The sequence below is a fragment of the Pundamilia nyererei genome, unplaced genomic scaffold (genome assembly GCF_000239375.1).
Source record: "Pundamilia nyererei isolate P.nyererei 1_Seehausen unplaced genomic scaffold, PunNye1.0 scaffold00034, whole genome shotgun sequence".
Taxonomy (NCBI): Eukaryota; Metazoa; Chordata; class Actinopteri; order Cichliformes; family Cichlidae; genus Pundamilia; species Pundamilia nyererei.
In genome coordinates, this window is record NW_005187435.1 from 3,412,039 (window position 1) to 3,427,771 (window position 15,733).

The window sequence follows — 15,733 nt, forward strand, 5'->3', positions numbered from 1 at the left end:
TTAATGAGTTTTTTGGGTTCATTGAGAACATGGTTGTTGTTCAATAATAAAATTATTCCTCAAAAATACAACTTGCCTAATAATTCTGCACTCCCTGTATCTGGATTTTTGTTAGATTGTTTAAAACCAAATTTTAGCTAACTTAATTTGCTGTTTTTAAAACTTCTTTTCTGAAGGAGAAAACCTCAAACTGCAGGAGATTTCATATATCAAAAGTTAATTTCCATGAATAGAAATGTTATTTACTGTTATCTATTGTTGGTATGACAATGAAGTCAATGTTGTCTTCATTGGGAGGGTATTTATGTTTTCATGTTGTTTATGTCAAATTCTGACATTACCAAAACAGAATTTTATAACTTTATTGTCTAGTTTTAGTGAGCTTCCTGTTTCTAAAAGAGCTCATGCTGCTGTTACAGGGTCACAAGTTGAATTGACAGGTGGAGAAAAGCTCTTTTGAGATGCTGAACAGTTCCTGTGCTGCTGCAGATTCTGCACAGGAGCACGCCACAGTAATTTTGATTAACAACCCATTTACTTCTGTTTATATAAGCTGCTTACATTTCTGTCATTTTGCACACGTGCCATATCTTACTGTTTTTAACTTGCTCAACCATGATTTAAAGGCATAGCTTAAAATGAAAACACGTTTACAATTAAGTTTCGGGACACAGTGTTTTCTGGAATGAGCTCTTAAATATTTTCTCCTTGGCAGGTTTAATATTAGAACCCACGAGTACAGTAATATGGCAACAGGAACAAATGTTCTGCGTCTGGTTAGTGTGATGGATGATCAAGCTCAAATGCCTTTCATCACTGCACAAAAATGAATTGCGGCTGTCTGTACCAAATCAAATCAATAATAAAATGCAGTGATAAAATAGAGCGAGACGAGACAGTAAAACTGATGTTTTGATTTATCACAATGGCTTAGAGTGTCTAAATATTCTGTTATGCACTCATATACTGTACAAAATACCAAATTCCATAGTGATCTGGTTCTGACTTACTCGTAAATATTCATTCAAGTTTAAATGTTTGAGGCTATCTGTCTGAAGGTACAAGACTGTTTAAGTCTGGAAAATCTGTCAAAGCTCATGTGTCCAAGAATTCAGACAAATGTTATTGTGTTAACGTTAAACTAACATGCCATTTCCACCCCCTAGAATAATGTACATGATGGAGGTCTGCTTCTTGATTTCAATATGTTTCAGTATGTAACGGTGTGGTGAGAGGGGAAAACACATTAATGTTCTCTTCCCTTATTTGTCTTGTAAAGAATGTGTTTACAGTGGGTTTACGAGCTGGCTAAGACAATTTCTCCACTTGTCTGTCAACAGGATTGAAGAGGCAGAGGTGTGCTGGATGGCAGCCACAGCCAGGCCTCATGGCAGGAGGTGCCCATAACACACAGAACTCTAATCACATCCTCTAGGAGCCACAAAGGTGGTACAGTTCACGTGCATACACTGAAAAGGTATTTCTATATATATATGTAAATGCAAACAAGTCTCGAAACAGATCAGTTTTTTTCATGTGTTTGTCTTGTTTTGTTGTAGATGTCTGTTGTAGATAATACATATGTAACGCTAGCAACACTGTGCTTATTCAGCATGGCTGTGTTCACACTGCATCCTCAGTGTTTGTTTGTTTTTTGTTTTTTTCACATTATCCATTCAGTGCTGCTAATATCAGATTCCAGTGTAAACTGGTCACTGTCCTGAACTGACCTGCATGTGCCGAAAAACAATAACAAAGGCATCACTCACATTTGCTCTTGCACAGAAGTAAATATGGAGACCAGTAAAGCCAGTGTTTACATTTTCATTTAAACGTTGATGTGCAGAAAAAGCTGGAAAATATGTAGCCAGATGTCAAAGAGAGATTATGGTTTTTAGATTATTTTAATTACGGTTTGTGTGGTAGCAACAGCTGCTACTTCTAGACCTGTAGGTTTATAGTGCTGTCAAAAGTTTTTGTCCCATTTCTGTTTTTTTATTTTATTTATATTTTTGCGTGCATATGTGCCACACGTACATATTATAATATTAAACACATTTTAATATTAGACAATAACCAAAGTATAAAAAATAGAAGATATGAATGGGGTTAAATACGAAATCATCTGGAGGTATTAGATTAGGCATTTTACAATACTGGTGCACCGGTGGCGGTTTCTTTGTTTGTTTCACTCAGCTCTGAAATTTCTTTTTTAAGCTCATCAGCACTTATTTTCCTGTGTTATTCCCCCACTTCCAAAAATCTGAAACATTACAAAAAATTGACTCTGCTCAATTTCAATGTGCCAATAAGCCATGTCACACATTGGGTACATTTGAGCCATTAATGTGTTTACGAATGTCAAATTAGCCCTGACATGTCTGTATAATTTTGAATTTAAAAGAGAACATAGACACCGCATTGTTGCTGGTCTTTCACTTTTCTTGTTACTATAAGCAATGCTGCTCCTGGGAAGATATTGTTCTCATCTTAAGCTTTTTCCTTGTTAATTTAGTCTGTGTGATGTTTGCTATGCTATGCTATAAAGTGATCTTCCTCTGTCCCCTAAAGTAATCTAAATTGGCACTTAAAGGCAGAAAAGAAAAAAAAAAAAGAGGTGTGGCATATCTTCACTGCCTTTGTCTGTTTATTTCCAACAATGATGCAGTAATGATTTTGTCATGTCAAAATGTTGCACCAGGTATCAATAACTTGAACTAGACAGACCTTAAAAACCTATAATATTTTAGTTCTAGCTCACATTATGTATTGTTGCACAGGCTATAGTTTTTCTTTTGATTTGTTTTAACAACAATTTTAATCCACAAGTGCTCACCCTGCTACCTGAGGCAAACACAGCATATAATAAGCCTGCCCAACAGAGCCTGCTATTGTAGCTATCACAGGTGTTGACATGCCTGTAATTCCTGTTGTATTAAATGAAGGACACAGCCTGTCAACTTAAAAAAGCCATTAAGCACAGATGTTCTGTTCTGTGTTTTGTGGTGAGTCATGACACGATGAAAAGAAAATGACATCAAACACGTCACAATAATGTCAATTATATATTTCCCTATGTGTCACGCCTACTCTGATGGGTAATTTTGGTTTTTTGGGTATGTTATTCTTTAATTTTCCACCATTTAATTCAGCACTGTTTCTGTCTAGTTTTCCTTTTTTTAATAAACAGTACTGTGTACATTTTTTTGGACAATTTAGATCAGGGGTGGGCAATTCCAGGCCTCGAGGGCCAGTGTCCTGCAGGTTTTAAATGTGTCCTTGATGCAACACAGCTGATTTAAATGACTAAATTACCTCTTCAACATGTCCTAAAGGCCTGGTAACGAACTAATCATTTGATTCAGGTGAGTTGACCCAGGGTGATATGTAAAACCTGCAGGAGGAGACACAAATCCAGCCTCTGGGAGTCACAAGCTAATGCTAGTCCCAAGTCCACACAAATAGAAATGTCAGGAAGAGCATCCGGCACAAATTCTGTCCCAAATAAACATGTGTATCTATCCACTGTGGTGATCTCTTGGGAATTAAAGAAGCAGACAGTACAAAAAACTAGTCCTTCAACCCAAGTCAAATAACCCGTATCCACGGATTAGTCTTACCGAAAGGGGCAAATAAAGCAAGTATTTTTCACGCCAGTTAAGTTTCATTTCAGCTCACAAACCTTGAAAGAAGAGTATCAGGTTTACAAAAATAAAACCAGGTTGTTGAGTGGTCATACTCTAGAACAGTGTTTCCCACACACATATTTCACATTAGAAAAATCACACGGCACATCACCAAACAAAATGATAATTTAGTAAGGATGGTGCAGGAATTTCCTCTTATTTTCTTAGTCTTAATCACAAGTATCCATAAAGGTTTCCTCTTTCCTCATTGATCACTGGACCTGGTAGCTTGTGACTCCCAGAGGCTGGATTTGAGTCTCCTCCCAGTATACCTTTTTTGCTTTATTCTGACCACTACTCACACTAGCACCTTCATCTTGGAATTTTCTCCAGGACCCAGGTCAGACTGACTACTTTTTCTTTTCAAATATTTACCTTCTGCAACTCCATGCTGAGTTATCTCACTTGCAACATGACTAAGTAATTTTTTATTCGTCTTCTTCGGTTATAAAGGCAGTTGGTAACCCATTAAATTGGAGCAAGAAGTTGTACTGTCCTCTGGTGGAAGAGAATATAATTGTTCTTCCTGTTACTCACACCGGTCGCTTGGTGTACCAGTCAGGTGAAACCAAATAATCTTCCACAGCACACCTGATCATTTCTCACGGCACACCTATGTGCCATAAGAATGGTTGGAAAACACTGCTTTTAGGAGACACTGAATGAGGGTTTGACCAAGGAAATGAACTGCAGTAAACAAACAACAGTCTTCTATATTAAAGTCTGGCATTTTATTGACCCATTCACCCATTCCTGCAACTCAACCTTAACCGTCATTCATTCAGCTCTGTGCACCACATCATCTGACTTTCTTACTTCATAACTGCCGCAGCCACTAAAGAGCACTGCTATCACTTGGAAAAATACAAGAAAATACGAGTTTTGTAGTTGTCTTAAATAGCTTAGAATTAAGAATAAAAACCTCTAAGACCTTCATGGATACTTACTAGGAAATTCCTGGGCTATCCTTACTCACCATTGCTTAATATCCACAATTCACATGTTATCAATTTAAAAAATCTATCACATCCTGTGTGAAATAAAAGAGAGGGAATACAACAGTGTGCGTGACTCATAGCCATAGCCTGCTGCAGTGATCACTGGGACAATAAATGGTGTACACATGAAGTAACTCCAGAGAATGTCTTCAGGCAGCCACAGATTGTTAAGAGAGTTCACTGTCATCTTGTGGATGTAATTGAGTTAGTAATTTTTTTATATTATTGCTAAATTAGATATGAAACATTGTACTGCTTTCTGTTTACATGTATAAATCAGCTCAGGGACTCTGCAGCCTCGGCAGCAGCTGCCTAATCAGGATTTGCAGACTCCACCCTTAGCAATGCCAAACACAGACTTTTAATAAATAGTGCATGTAAAAACTGTTAACGGTAAGTCATCAAACTTAATGTCAGGAAAGATGTTTGGGGTTTCTTCTGCTTTAAACAAGAGCTCCAGCATGCACGTGCATAAAGGGAATCTCACAGTTCAACATGTTGAGGATTGAATAAGTGCATGTGGAGATTAATACTACATTGTTAAAAAATAAATAAATAAATTCACGTTTCGTTTTCAAACCTCCACCTGTCATGTCTTCAGGAAGCCCATAAACAGTGATATAATACGTATGGTGAGCACAACAATAACTGCTAAAGAACCACTTATTTCCCTCAGGAGTTACTGGATACCAAAAAGAAAACAAAAGAAAGGGAATATCACTTGGAAACATCCTATACATATTAATGTTGATGTTACTTCATGTCTGCTGAAGAAGCTCTATGTTTCATATGTAATGTTTCATATCCGCTGTAACATGTATGTGTTTTCCGTTCTTATTGACACCCTCAGGTCGTGTGCCCATGAGGTCGTCCATGCTGGTCCTGTTCCTCTTCTTAAGTGCCCAGGCTGTGGCCGCAACCAGAGGGGACTTGTACACCACCACCACAGCGGCACAGGAAAACACTCCAAGTGACAACCCAGACTCTATCCCGGTTGTTGATCCCAAACTCTTCACCAAGCGCCACTACCTCTCACCCAGAGTGCTTTTTAGCTCTCAGGCCCCTGATGCAGAGCCATCGGGGTCACAGAGTGCTGGCAGAAGGACCCGAAGGCAAGCAGGGCAGCCTCAACACCGCGGGATGTACTCAGTATGTGAGAGTATTAGTGTCTGGGTGGTCAACAAGACCAAAGCCACGGACACCTTAGGCAGAGAGGTGACAGTCCTCCCAGACGTGAAAATCAACAATGTCAACATGAAGCAGTACTTCTTCGAGACGACATGTCATAGCCCTCGATCAGGCAGCTCAGGCTGTTTAGGAATTGATGCGAGACACTGGAACTCCTACTGTACTAATTCACACACTTTTGTGCGAGCGCTGACTTCGTTCCAGAACCTGGTGGCGTGGAGACACATACGCATTAACGTGGCCTGTGTGTGCGTGCTCAGCCGCAAGTCCTGGCGGCAATGAAGACTTACGACACGCGCACACAGATTCACAAACCCAAATGCATTACATACACAGACAAGCAAACAGGCAGGCAGAAGTGACTTTTTTTTCACATAATTTATCACCAAAAACTTCTCAACCTCTGCACAAAGTAAATTATTAGTATATGTCAAAGTATCAAGACTGCATGTATATACACCAGACCTGGGTCAAAGAGTATCTGCAGCTGGTTTTGTGTTTTGGTTGTTTGCTTTGGGGTTTTTTTTTTTAACTGTTTGAAGTACCACGCTACAGGGGGTGTAGCTGTGCCGGTATCTATTTTAGCTGTGGTTTATATCAGACTCAGCTTACGGAAATTCAATACGCAGCTACGTGCTCAGTTTGACAAGTGTGCGTGCTCTGGATTTATCATAACTTTTAAGCATTACACTGAAAAATATTCTAAAATACAGACAGGAAATATTTTTATGTACATATACACATATTGCATACATTCATGGGTTATGTTTGCTATACTAAGTGCACAACTGTTTCCTCTGTGGCTCATTCCAACCATTTCCTCTCTGTTTTCAGCATTGCTGTATCTGATGTTTCAAGCACAAACATGTGCATCTTTTAAATGCCAAAGGCTTGGAATTAATTTGTTGGTGTAAAAATTCTCCAGATTATAAAATTATATTCTATTATACACTTCTTGTGTTTGGTGTATCCAACCAGTAATGTAAAAGTGGCAACGCCATGCTCCAAATGAGCGAATTTATTGAATTTTTGTAGCATCATTTTCCAAGCGTTGCATAGTCCCGAAAAAGTCATCTCATAAGCGCATAAATTTTCCAAAGGAGAAAACAGCGAGAAGGGAGGTCTGATGTGCATACTACCTGACTATACACCTAAATAGTCCACAAAAATAAACTAAACATGGAAACAAACTAATTAAAACATTAGGAAAAAGTAGTAGCTTAGTGTAATAAAACATGGCCTCAATAGCATTTCCCCCCTCTTACTCTATGGAAACTTTTTAGCTCCATACATTTACAAAGGTAAATAGGAGGCATAATAAATATTTATCATCCAGGAGCAACAATCAAATGCCAGGATGCCATAATGACAGGAAATGGAAACAAAGACCAAACCAAACTGCAGACGGGAGGTAAATTTGCTGATGCAGTGCAATTCAAATGGAGAACATTATAGTGTATAAGAAAGCATGAAAGATTAATTCTGGTTCATTGCGTTAAGGCAGAGCATACAGGTACAAGTGGATGATCTTTTGCTTTTATACTTTACTTTCAAATTATCACTTATACCACATCTACAAATACAGACCTAAAATGCAGCAGAACCACAGCTAAATGGCACCTTTACATGATGAATGATGATTATAAGATCTGCTCCAAACATCCATATGTCATTCAGACTCTGAAAATGGTAATTAAGGAAACTGGTTTCAGCTGTCTGACTTTCCTTGATTACTAACTGCTCAACAAAGAATTTAGAAATACCTCTAAAACAATATGCTGTGTGTGTCTGATCATTTGTAGTCTAGTATCGCTTTTGATAAATACAAATATTGCTCATATAATTCTCTTTTATTTTGATGCAGATGAAATTGCTATCTTAGTGCTTAATTAAGGCCTGAACTGAACTTGTATTGCTGCAGTAGTTTATATATAGCTGTTATGAACAGATCTCCCAACCCAAACTCCTCTAATGTAACTGCGCTATGACATTAGTTTGACACTTGAAGATATTAAAAGTAGAAATATGTCCTTTACTTATACGTTGATTTTTTATTATGTTGGACAGCTATTCGGTAATTGCAGAAGGTTTCATTCACTGCTGTTTAGTTAATGCCTGCTGGGTTTAGACTAAATCACAGGAACATTTTAAAGCTGCAGCTTTTACAGACACAGACCTTGGGTTTAAAAGACCATGTGATTTGGTTCCAGAAAGCACAGGCTTAAACCTGCCTTAACCTTAAACTGCAGCTCAGCTTATGACAGAGTAGCAGCCTCTAGGACTTTTGGCACAACAACACAGTCAAGCTTCTTTTCTGCCAGTCATTATACTGTCATGCAGCCCATTTACTGAAGAAGACTAAATCAATCCACAACTTTGCAAATACAATTTGACCCAGGCCTGATAAAACCAAAAGTGTTTTTTTAATAAATGTTGTTGTTGATATTGTTATTTATTAAACATTTACAAACATGCACTGTGTGCTTTCTGTAGTGTTCTGGGAAGCTTGCTGCTTCCTTCAGCAAAAAGGAAAGCCCTGACAGAAGTGAAAAAAAGAGAATTCCCATATGGCTTCGTTTTACCGCCATTCTTTTTTTTTGGCTTTGCTTTGTGTTTTTCTCTTGCTATCATTCTACAGTGCATATGAAACAAAACTGAAAAGACAAACACAGGGCAAAAATGATTGATAATACAATACCTTTCCAGTGATATTTCAGTGCTCTCAGCGAACACAAAATTATTCTCCAGGCAGTATCGATTGGGATTTTTGTAGGCTTGCAGCCTAATTTTGTGTCCCATCGGGTATTTGAGGTGTCTGATATGATTGAGCGAACATGGAACTAATGTAGAAATGCAAACAAAAATCAGATGAGGTTGTATTCCTGGAAACCTTGAGTTTTAAGATAAAGCAACAGGGCTCAGCTGCTAAAAAGAATGCAACACTTCCCCCTAGAGGTCAAGACGGAAACATGAAAAATTTCCTAAAAATAATACTTTCACAAATAAAAACGTGACTCCTAACATGTTGGATTTGACAGATATTAGACTCCGCTCAGGCAATAAATTGTAGCTAGTTCCCCACGTTTCATACACTACCTCCACAAACTAAAAGCAGCACTGATGCTCACTTAAATGAACAAAATAGGACAAATATTAATTTGGTTTTGTTATAGATCGTTTTTCCATGGTTTCTAAGTAAATAGGTTTTTTTTTGGTTTTTATAATCGCGTTATAAAAAGCCTTACGTTACCACATGCCAGACGTCAGTGTGCATGTCCATGCGCATGCCTCGTGTTTAGTTCAGGGCCCATGCGAAGCCCTCGGAAAAAGTAGCGCTTCTTTGTTTTGAACATGTTTACTTCATTTTATTGAGCAACGCGAAATTGACGGGAGTCCCCAAGCTGCTGTCCTGTGGCAGGTGGAGAAGAGTCAATATGGCTGAAATGAAATGGAAAAATACTGTGTATGTGTAACTAAAATGTATGAAATAAAAATTAAAAAAAAACATTCAGTAAAAAATTACACCCACATCTTCCAGAAGGTGTAATTTAATTAGATGGTTTGACCTACTGTTACTTAATACATTCATAACGTTTTTTGTCTTAAAATTAGTCCTGAACACAAGAAAATAATGCTGTTGTTATTATTGAGCCTTTTATTTTTGTTATTGGTTATTTCCGGATATCGTTTTTAGGATGGATTAAGTTATGAATGTACTAACAAGGTACCTGAGCTTACATAATTTCATAGATATAATTGTGTAGTATGACGCAGTAATCCTACCTTGCTAAGATACTGAAATTTGTTTGAAAGGTCCAGTAAAAGTAAAGGCTGAATAAAATTTAAAATGCATAAATTGTTCATATCAACTAATAGATTTATAATTTAAGATCCATTCAAAGTGAGCATTGTGGCAAGGATAAAGATAACTGCATAAAGACCGAAACAAAGTGACCTCTTTCATAAGTAGTGTCTGCAAACCACAGCTGAGAGACTTGATATTTCGAGCTCTGTCCACTGGATGGAGACAATGAAACGCATAGACGTTTTTCTGTTGCGTACAGGTTTTCTCTTACTCTAGTGGTGCACATTAGGGGTATGGAAATGTACTTAAATATTTTGAGTGACATTGTTTATATGCATTGCAAAGGAACTAAAGATAACTGTATTTTGCTATTTTCGTCAGTTATTTGTTCTAACTAAAGTTGTCTTTTGAAACAGTAATTGGCCATTTTTCTAATTAGAGGTTTAGCACGGCCTGTTCAAAGAAAAAATATAAAGTGAGATTTGACTGCACTTCACCTCTGGTGTCTCTTGGCTCATAGGATGACTCATACTTGCACCGTATGGAGATCAGGTTACATTTTTGCACCTCATTTACATATCAAGAACAGTAGAAGAGGGTGAGGAGGTAAGGACAGTGTGTCGGTGGAGGGATAATGGGATTATGGCTCCATTATACCCTGAGGATATCGTTTCAGTTTGGATGCACTTCCGCAGTGATAATTACAGTCCTGAATTCATGACAGGATTGGGTAACCGAACTGATATCGGGTTAACACCCATCCAGTCCAATGATCTTATTCTGGGTCACATGGAAACTATTAATCATTTGTAATTCAAGTGTGTACAATGCCATCTGTTTATCTCTATAAAAAAAAGGAGAACTGCTGTCATTGTCATACTTTTTTCCTTGTGTTTGTTGAGTCCTGTTTGATTTCTTTTCTTTTTTTTTTTTGAGAGAGAGAGAAAGAAAATAGAGGTGGTAGGCAGTGATGTGATGTGTCTCATGATCCACCCATGCTGATTCTCACTGATACTCTGGCAGACATACAGGGAGGGTCGCTGTTCCCCTCCCACATCACTGCAGCAAACAAAGGCACTACAAACAAGAGAAGCTTGCATGTCACAAAGCGTGTGACCCCGAGATGACCTCCCTCCGTCCTGCAAAGAAGGCACAGAAGAGCACTGGCAAATCTCCATACAGACTTTGTTTTTAGGCAATGTTCATTTAGACTCATTCTATTTAAGGGTGAATGAGACAGCATCAACTAAGGTGTCTTAGTATGTGTCATAAGAAGAGCTTCATTGTGCTTTGGTGTTGATTCTCTAAGCCCCACATCTGGCTGGATTATTCCAAATTATATTCCTTCATTTTAGGTGTGTTGAAGATGTTAGTGGAAAACTCTGTCCAGTGTGCTGCTACAAAATCTCTGCTTTTAACAACAACAACAACAACAACAATTCAACTTTTACTTATAGTAAATGTAACATAGCCTTTTAAATAAAGTTACAGCCTGTGGTTAAATTATAGGGGGACATGGGAGTAGATATTTGTATGTAGGATGTACATCCATATGCACCTTTACTAAGAATAAACAAAATTAAGAGTCTAAGATTGAAGACAGGGACTAAGATTTTACATTTTAGTTGATAAAATATTAAAACTATTTTCTTTCTTAAAATTCTGTCTATAATACACATATAACAATGATGCAGAACTAAAAAAAAATGTTTAATTGTGTTTTTTTGTTGCTTTGTTTTGTCAAAGCCACAGGGAGCCACTAGAGATTAGTAAAAGATATGTATATCACTCCGAAGCTGAAGGTTTTCAATCACTGGTCCAGGCCAAGAGAGCAGTCCTAAAGTCTCACATAATGATCCCGACAGCATAACTACATCCTCTGTAGGGGTCAAGCATTTTAACCCATCTGTATTTTAGTACATTAACTTTATCTCAGGCCAAAAGAAATTTGTCTTTTGTCACACTAATTCTGAGATCATGTACAGACTATATAGCACATTTGATGTTTATTATGTTAGTTTAACATGAGGCTGAATGTCATTACTTTTGCATGTGTTTAGCCAAAGTACAATAAAAACATGTCAATGCTGCTGCTGCTGATCATTTTGGTTATTGGTATGTTGTTGTAAATTAACAAAAAAAAAACCACTTAGACACATAAGCAAAGATTAAAAATGTATTATTATTTAAAAGCACTGCAAAATTAAAAAGAATATATTCAAATATTTGAATTTAACAAAGAAAGTAAGTAAGAAAAGAAGAAAGCTTAAAAACATTGCATACAAAAATATTGGTTATTAAGAGAAAAGCAAATGAATGGTTGAATGTAGGACCGGGATAGGTCCTACATTCGCACAAAGTGAAAGCATTAGTAGGTTTACAGTAAATAAAGTCCAGACTTGCCTCATAGTTTGTGTTTTTTCTTGTCTTCCTCCATTCTCCATTTTCTTTCCTCTTTCTCCCCACTCACAACCAGTCACAGCAGATGACAGCGTCTGCCCGAGCCATCTGATAGAGGTTCCTTCCTGTGAAAATGGAGTTTCTCCTTCCCATCTTCACCTAATGGTTGTTCCATCTTATACTATAGGTTCTTTTTCAAACGTCAATATACTGAGATGCCTAATGATTATCTTCTTTTTAACATTATCAGTGGTAGTATTTGGGTATGCAAGCCTAAAGAGGAATCATGAATGGCACACTCAAAATTAAACGTGTTGTTAAGAGCGTTCCATATTTTCAAATGTATTCCTGAGAACTGTCTGCTACTTAGTCTTACACCTGACTAGTCATGTGGGGAAAGATTACATACTGGACATAGCTTTTAAAATTACAAAGCTTAATCTTTCTATTTATAGACTGTGTACCTGCTACATTTGTATCTAATTTAAAGTCGAAACTATTGCCCATTTTCAAACATGGCTTATTCTTTGTTTTACCGCCAAACTTTTTCTAATATGCCATCCTAGCAAGAACAACAGGTCTACATAAGAGATCAGATAATAACATCTCCAAAATCCTGGCTATGTCTCTGCTGATCTTATTTTAACTATCAGGTCACTGTGTTGTAGGTGCACACAAGAAGCTATTTTCACACAAACAGGGATATCAGTGACTGGCAGAGGACAATGTTAAAAGTGTCTCCATGATAAATTCTTGCCCAACGTCTAATGTAAAGGTCACACACATAAGTAGTGGAATCCAAAGTGTCATACTGTCACACTGATATAATTTTCATGTAATGCAAGACTATGCCAAGATGTGCAGTAGCTCCTCAAGACTTTACTAACCTGAAGTTCAAATCTACCATATTCACTTCAAAGTAGAATTTAAAATAAATACTGCAAACAGATGTTTTTGTTTCACCAGTTGTACATGTATTGTTGTGTAATTCGGTATTCAGTCACGATTACAAAATTATTTTTCCTTGCAAAACATATGATCAATCATGTTGTAAGAAATATTATCTTCGTAACAATGCTGGTTAACCCATACCACCGGCTTTCCCCTCATTTATTTACTTTTAAGCCCAAATCATTGGTGTCGAACACACAAATGAACCCCTCTCTCTGCTCTCGCTGGGAGACCTCTTGGTGTCTCTCTCAGGGATCCCAGATCGTCCCTGAACCCCACCTTGGGTACCTCAGCACTCGCGAACGCTTATGGGCGTGTGCAGATGGCGTGCAGCAGCACTTGTGCGCATGTTTCATGTCTGGATGGTGTAACGGCGCAGGTCTTCATTGCATGGGTTGATGTCCAGCTGAAAGACGCTGCAAAATAAGAAGGAATCGCGCAATAGATCGGAGACTCCGACAAATCAGGTGGCATCATGAGCAAAGTGCAGGGTGGGATGAAATGTGTGAAATATCTGCTTTTCGCTTTCAACATCATCTTCTGGGTAAGTCCGCTTCGGCAGCGGTTTGCCAAGAATTAACGTTGTTTCTCTCTGAAAAAGCCGGATCACCGTTTTTGTTGTTTTTTATGGTTATTTATTTGTTTTGTTGTTTTCTCTTTAGGAAGTGAAATTGATTCGGTTTATTTTTAAGCGACTGTGGAGTTTCCTTGTGAAAAACCTGTTTGTTCCTAGCCTTGTTTACACGTTCAATGTACTGAAGGCTGAAAGTCCGTCTATTGATATTATTTGGTATGGCTTTTAAATACAGCAGCCTTTGTTATTCCGTACAGAGTTAGGAGTTAATGTCTGGCAGACCGCCTCAATGCACCTGCTCTGTTCACACCGTCTCCCTCTGACTCCACACTGTTTCCCAAAATTCTCAAACCAAACCTCAGTTATATAACCCAGAGTCTTCTTTTCATCTGCGTTCATTAGTGGCTGCTGCTTTAGAGTTGGTCATGATTTATTGTTGCACCAAGTACATGCTGCAACAAATACACCAGAGCTACTTTTCCAACACAGATCCCAGTTCATGATTTGACGTTGAGGTGTGACTTTCCTGCTGCAGGCGTGTGAAGGGTGCTTTTTTTTGTTTTTCTTTTACATGCGGGGTTAATCTATTTGGGGAACATCATGAAAGGTTTTTGTTTTGGTCTGCAGTGCTGCTCAGATAAGATTCCCCGTGACTCAGATTCACTTTCGATTATATGCCAGTGACTTCTCATATGACATAAGTTTCTTGGTGTTTAGAAGGCTAAATGTGTCAGAGAAGTACTTTTAAGCTTCTAATATTTTGTCAGTTTGCATGTAGACTGTAGTATGCAACCTTAAACATTGGATCAAGATTCATTCTTTTTGTATTCTTTTATTTTAATTATTCTGCGTGAATCAAAGAATATAAGTATTCCAATAAGGTTTTAGGTTTGCCTTTTTTGTTTTTTGTTCTGTTCACCCCACAAATGTATCTCATAAACTTATCAACCCTGAGTTTGGGAACATCAAGGAAAACTCTTGCCCCTACTTGAGGCTGCAAGAAACCCCCCCCCCTTGTTTAACTATTATCATTTTCAATCAGTGATGTGTTTAGATAAATAGATACATTTATTAGGTCATTAACAAAGAGCCTGTTTGGGTTTACTCTTGTTTGGTTTTCATTATTGTCTCTTGCAAAAGATACTCAATATTTTACTGCTAAATGATACAGTGTGAGTTTAACTGGCTGCATTGACTCATTTGTGCTCTGTAAGACGATCACTTGTGTCATCCAAAGTGACAGCAGCCTCTTTGTTCGGCAGTTTTGGGACTGAAAGCAGAGCTGTTGTGGTTGTAGCCAAAAGGGGCGTACAGTACGCTGTCATTTTGGGGTGCAGAGCCAACAAGCAGCCAATGCCAGTGTGAGTTACATCACCCAGGCACTGTGAGGCTGGCACAGCCTGTGGCTGAAATGCACCATGGGAGATGGACCGCTGATTCTGATGCTAATTCTTGTGTTCAAATGTGGTACTTTGATGGGCCATGAGGATGCATGGGCTGTTGTTGCAGCGTGGCCTTATTTTCAATCATTTTATTGGCAGAGTACCTCACTAAACCTTCCTAAAAAAAAAAAAAAAAAAAAAAAAGAGTGGCCCAGTCCGGACTGAGTTTCCTGCAGTGAGGGTTGGAGCTGCAGCTTGAGTTTTGTTCCTTCGCCTTGAGGCGACTTTTTGTTGTGATTTGGCGCTATATGAATAAAATTGAATTGAATTGAACTAACAGAAGACACTTCCACTCTTTAGTTTGGCTGAATCTGAAGAGCAAGTCAGGAAAAGGATCTGAGAGTGTTACTGAAGATGTGCTGCTTGGGATTCCATGCTTTTACAAAATTTTGAAGATGAATTTTTTTTCATCTGCATATAACATGTGACACTTGTCCTGAAAGAACATATAAGGAACATGGTTAGGATTAATATATAACTATGACACAGACAATATCTTTTGCCCTTAATCCACATTTGTCCTTTTATTCTTTTTGGCTTTATTTTTGGATGTTTAAATTAAATAATGTTATGTAGGAGGTTAAAATGATTCATTTTCTCAGAGTAAAACCTGGTTTCAATCAAACGTGTTATGGTAAGCCAAGCTCTCCTGGAGAGGAAAGATGCTACTCAGCATAGACACTTTTTTG

General features: G+C 37.9%; 2 protein-coding genes across 3 annotated transcripts in view; both read left to right on the top strand.

Moving 5' to 3' along the window:
* Positions 1-1,388: 1,388 nt before the first annotated feature.
* On the top strand, positions 1,389-6,681 carry ngfb (nerve growth factor b (beta polypeptide)). 2 transcript variants are annotated; one of them, XM_005729796.1, is made up of 2 exons: positions 1,389-1,477; positions 5,535-6,681. In XM_005729796.1, exon 2 carries the CDS (start codon positions 5,546-5,548, stop codon positions 6,152-6,154), a length of 609 nt encoding a protein of 202 aa, XP_005729853.1. In that variant the 5' UTR covers positions 1,389-1,477; positions 5,535-5,545; the 3' UTR covers positions 6,155-6,681. The 2 variants fall into 2 exon arrangements, with proteins under 2 accessions (XP_005729853.1, XP_005729854.1); XM_005729797.1 differs by lacking the exon at positions 1,389-1,477 and adding an exon at positions 4,004-4,026.
* A 6,614-nt stretch (positions 6,682-13,295) lies between these two features.
* The window catches only part of LOC102207388 (CD9 antigen-like), a 9,405-nt gene continuing 6,967 nt past the window's right edge, over positions 13,296-15,733 (top strand). The window contains exon 1 of the mRNA XM_005729798.1: positions 13,296-13,572. Within this exon, the coding sequence (XP_005729855.1) occupies positions 13,504-13,572 (69 nt within the window). The 5' untranslated portion in view covers positions 13,296-13,503. The remainder of the gene's footprint in view (positions 13,573-15,733) is intronic.

What these genes read in the sequence shown, in the direction of transcription:
- ngfb (XM_005729796.1), top strand. Translation starts at nt 5,546, where the DNA reads ATGAGGTCGTCCATGCTGGTCCTGTTCCTCTTCTTAAGTGCCCAGGCT.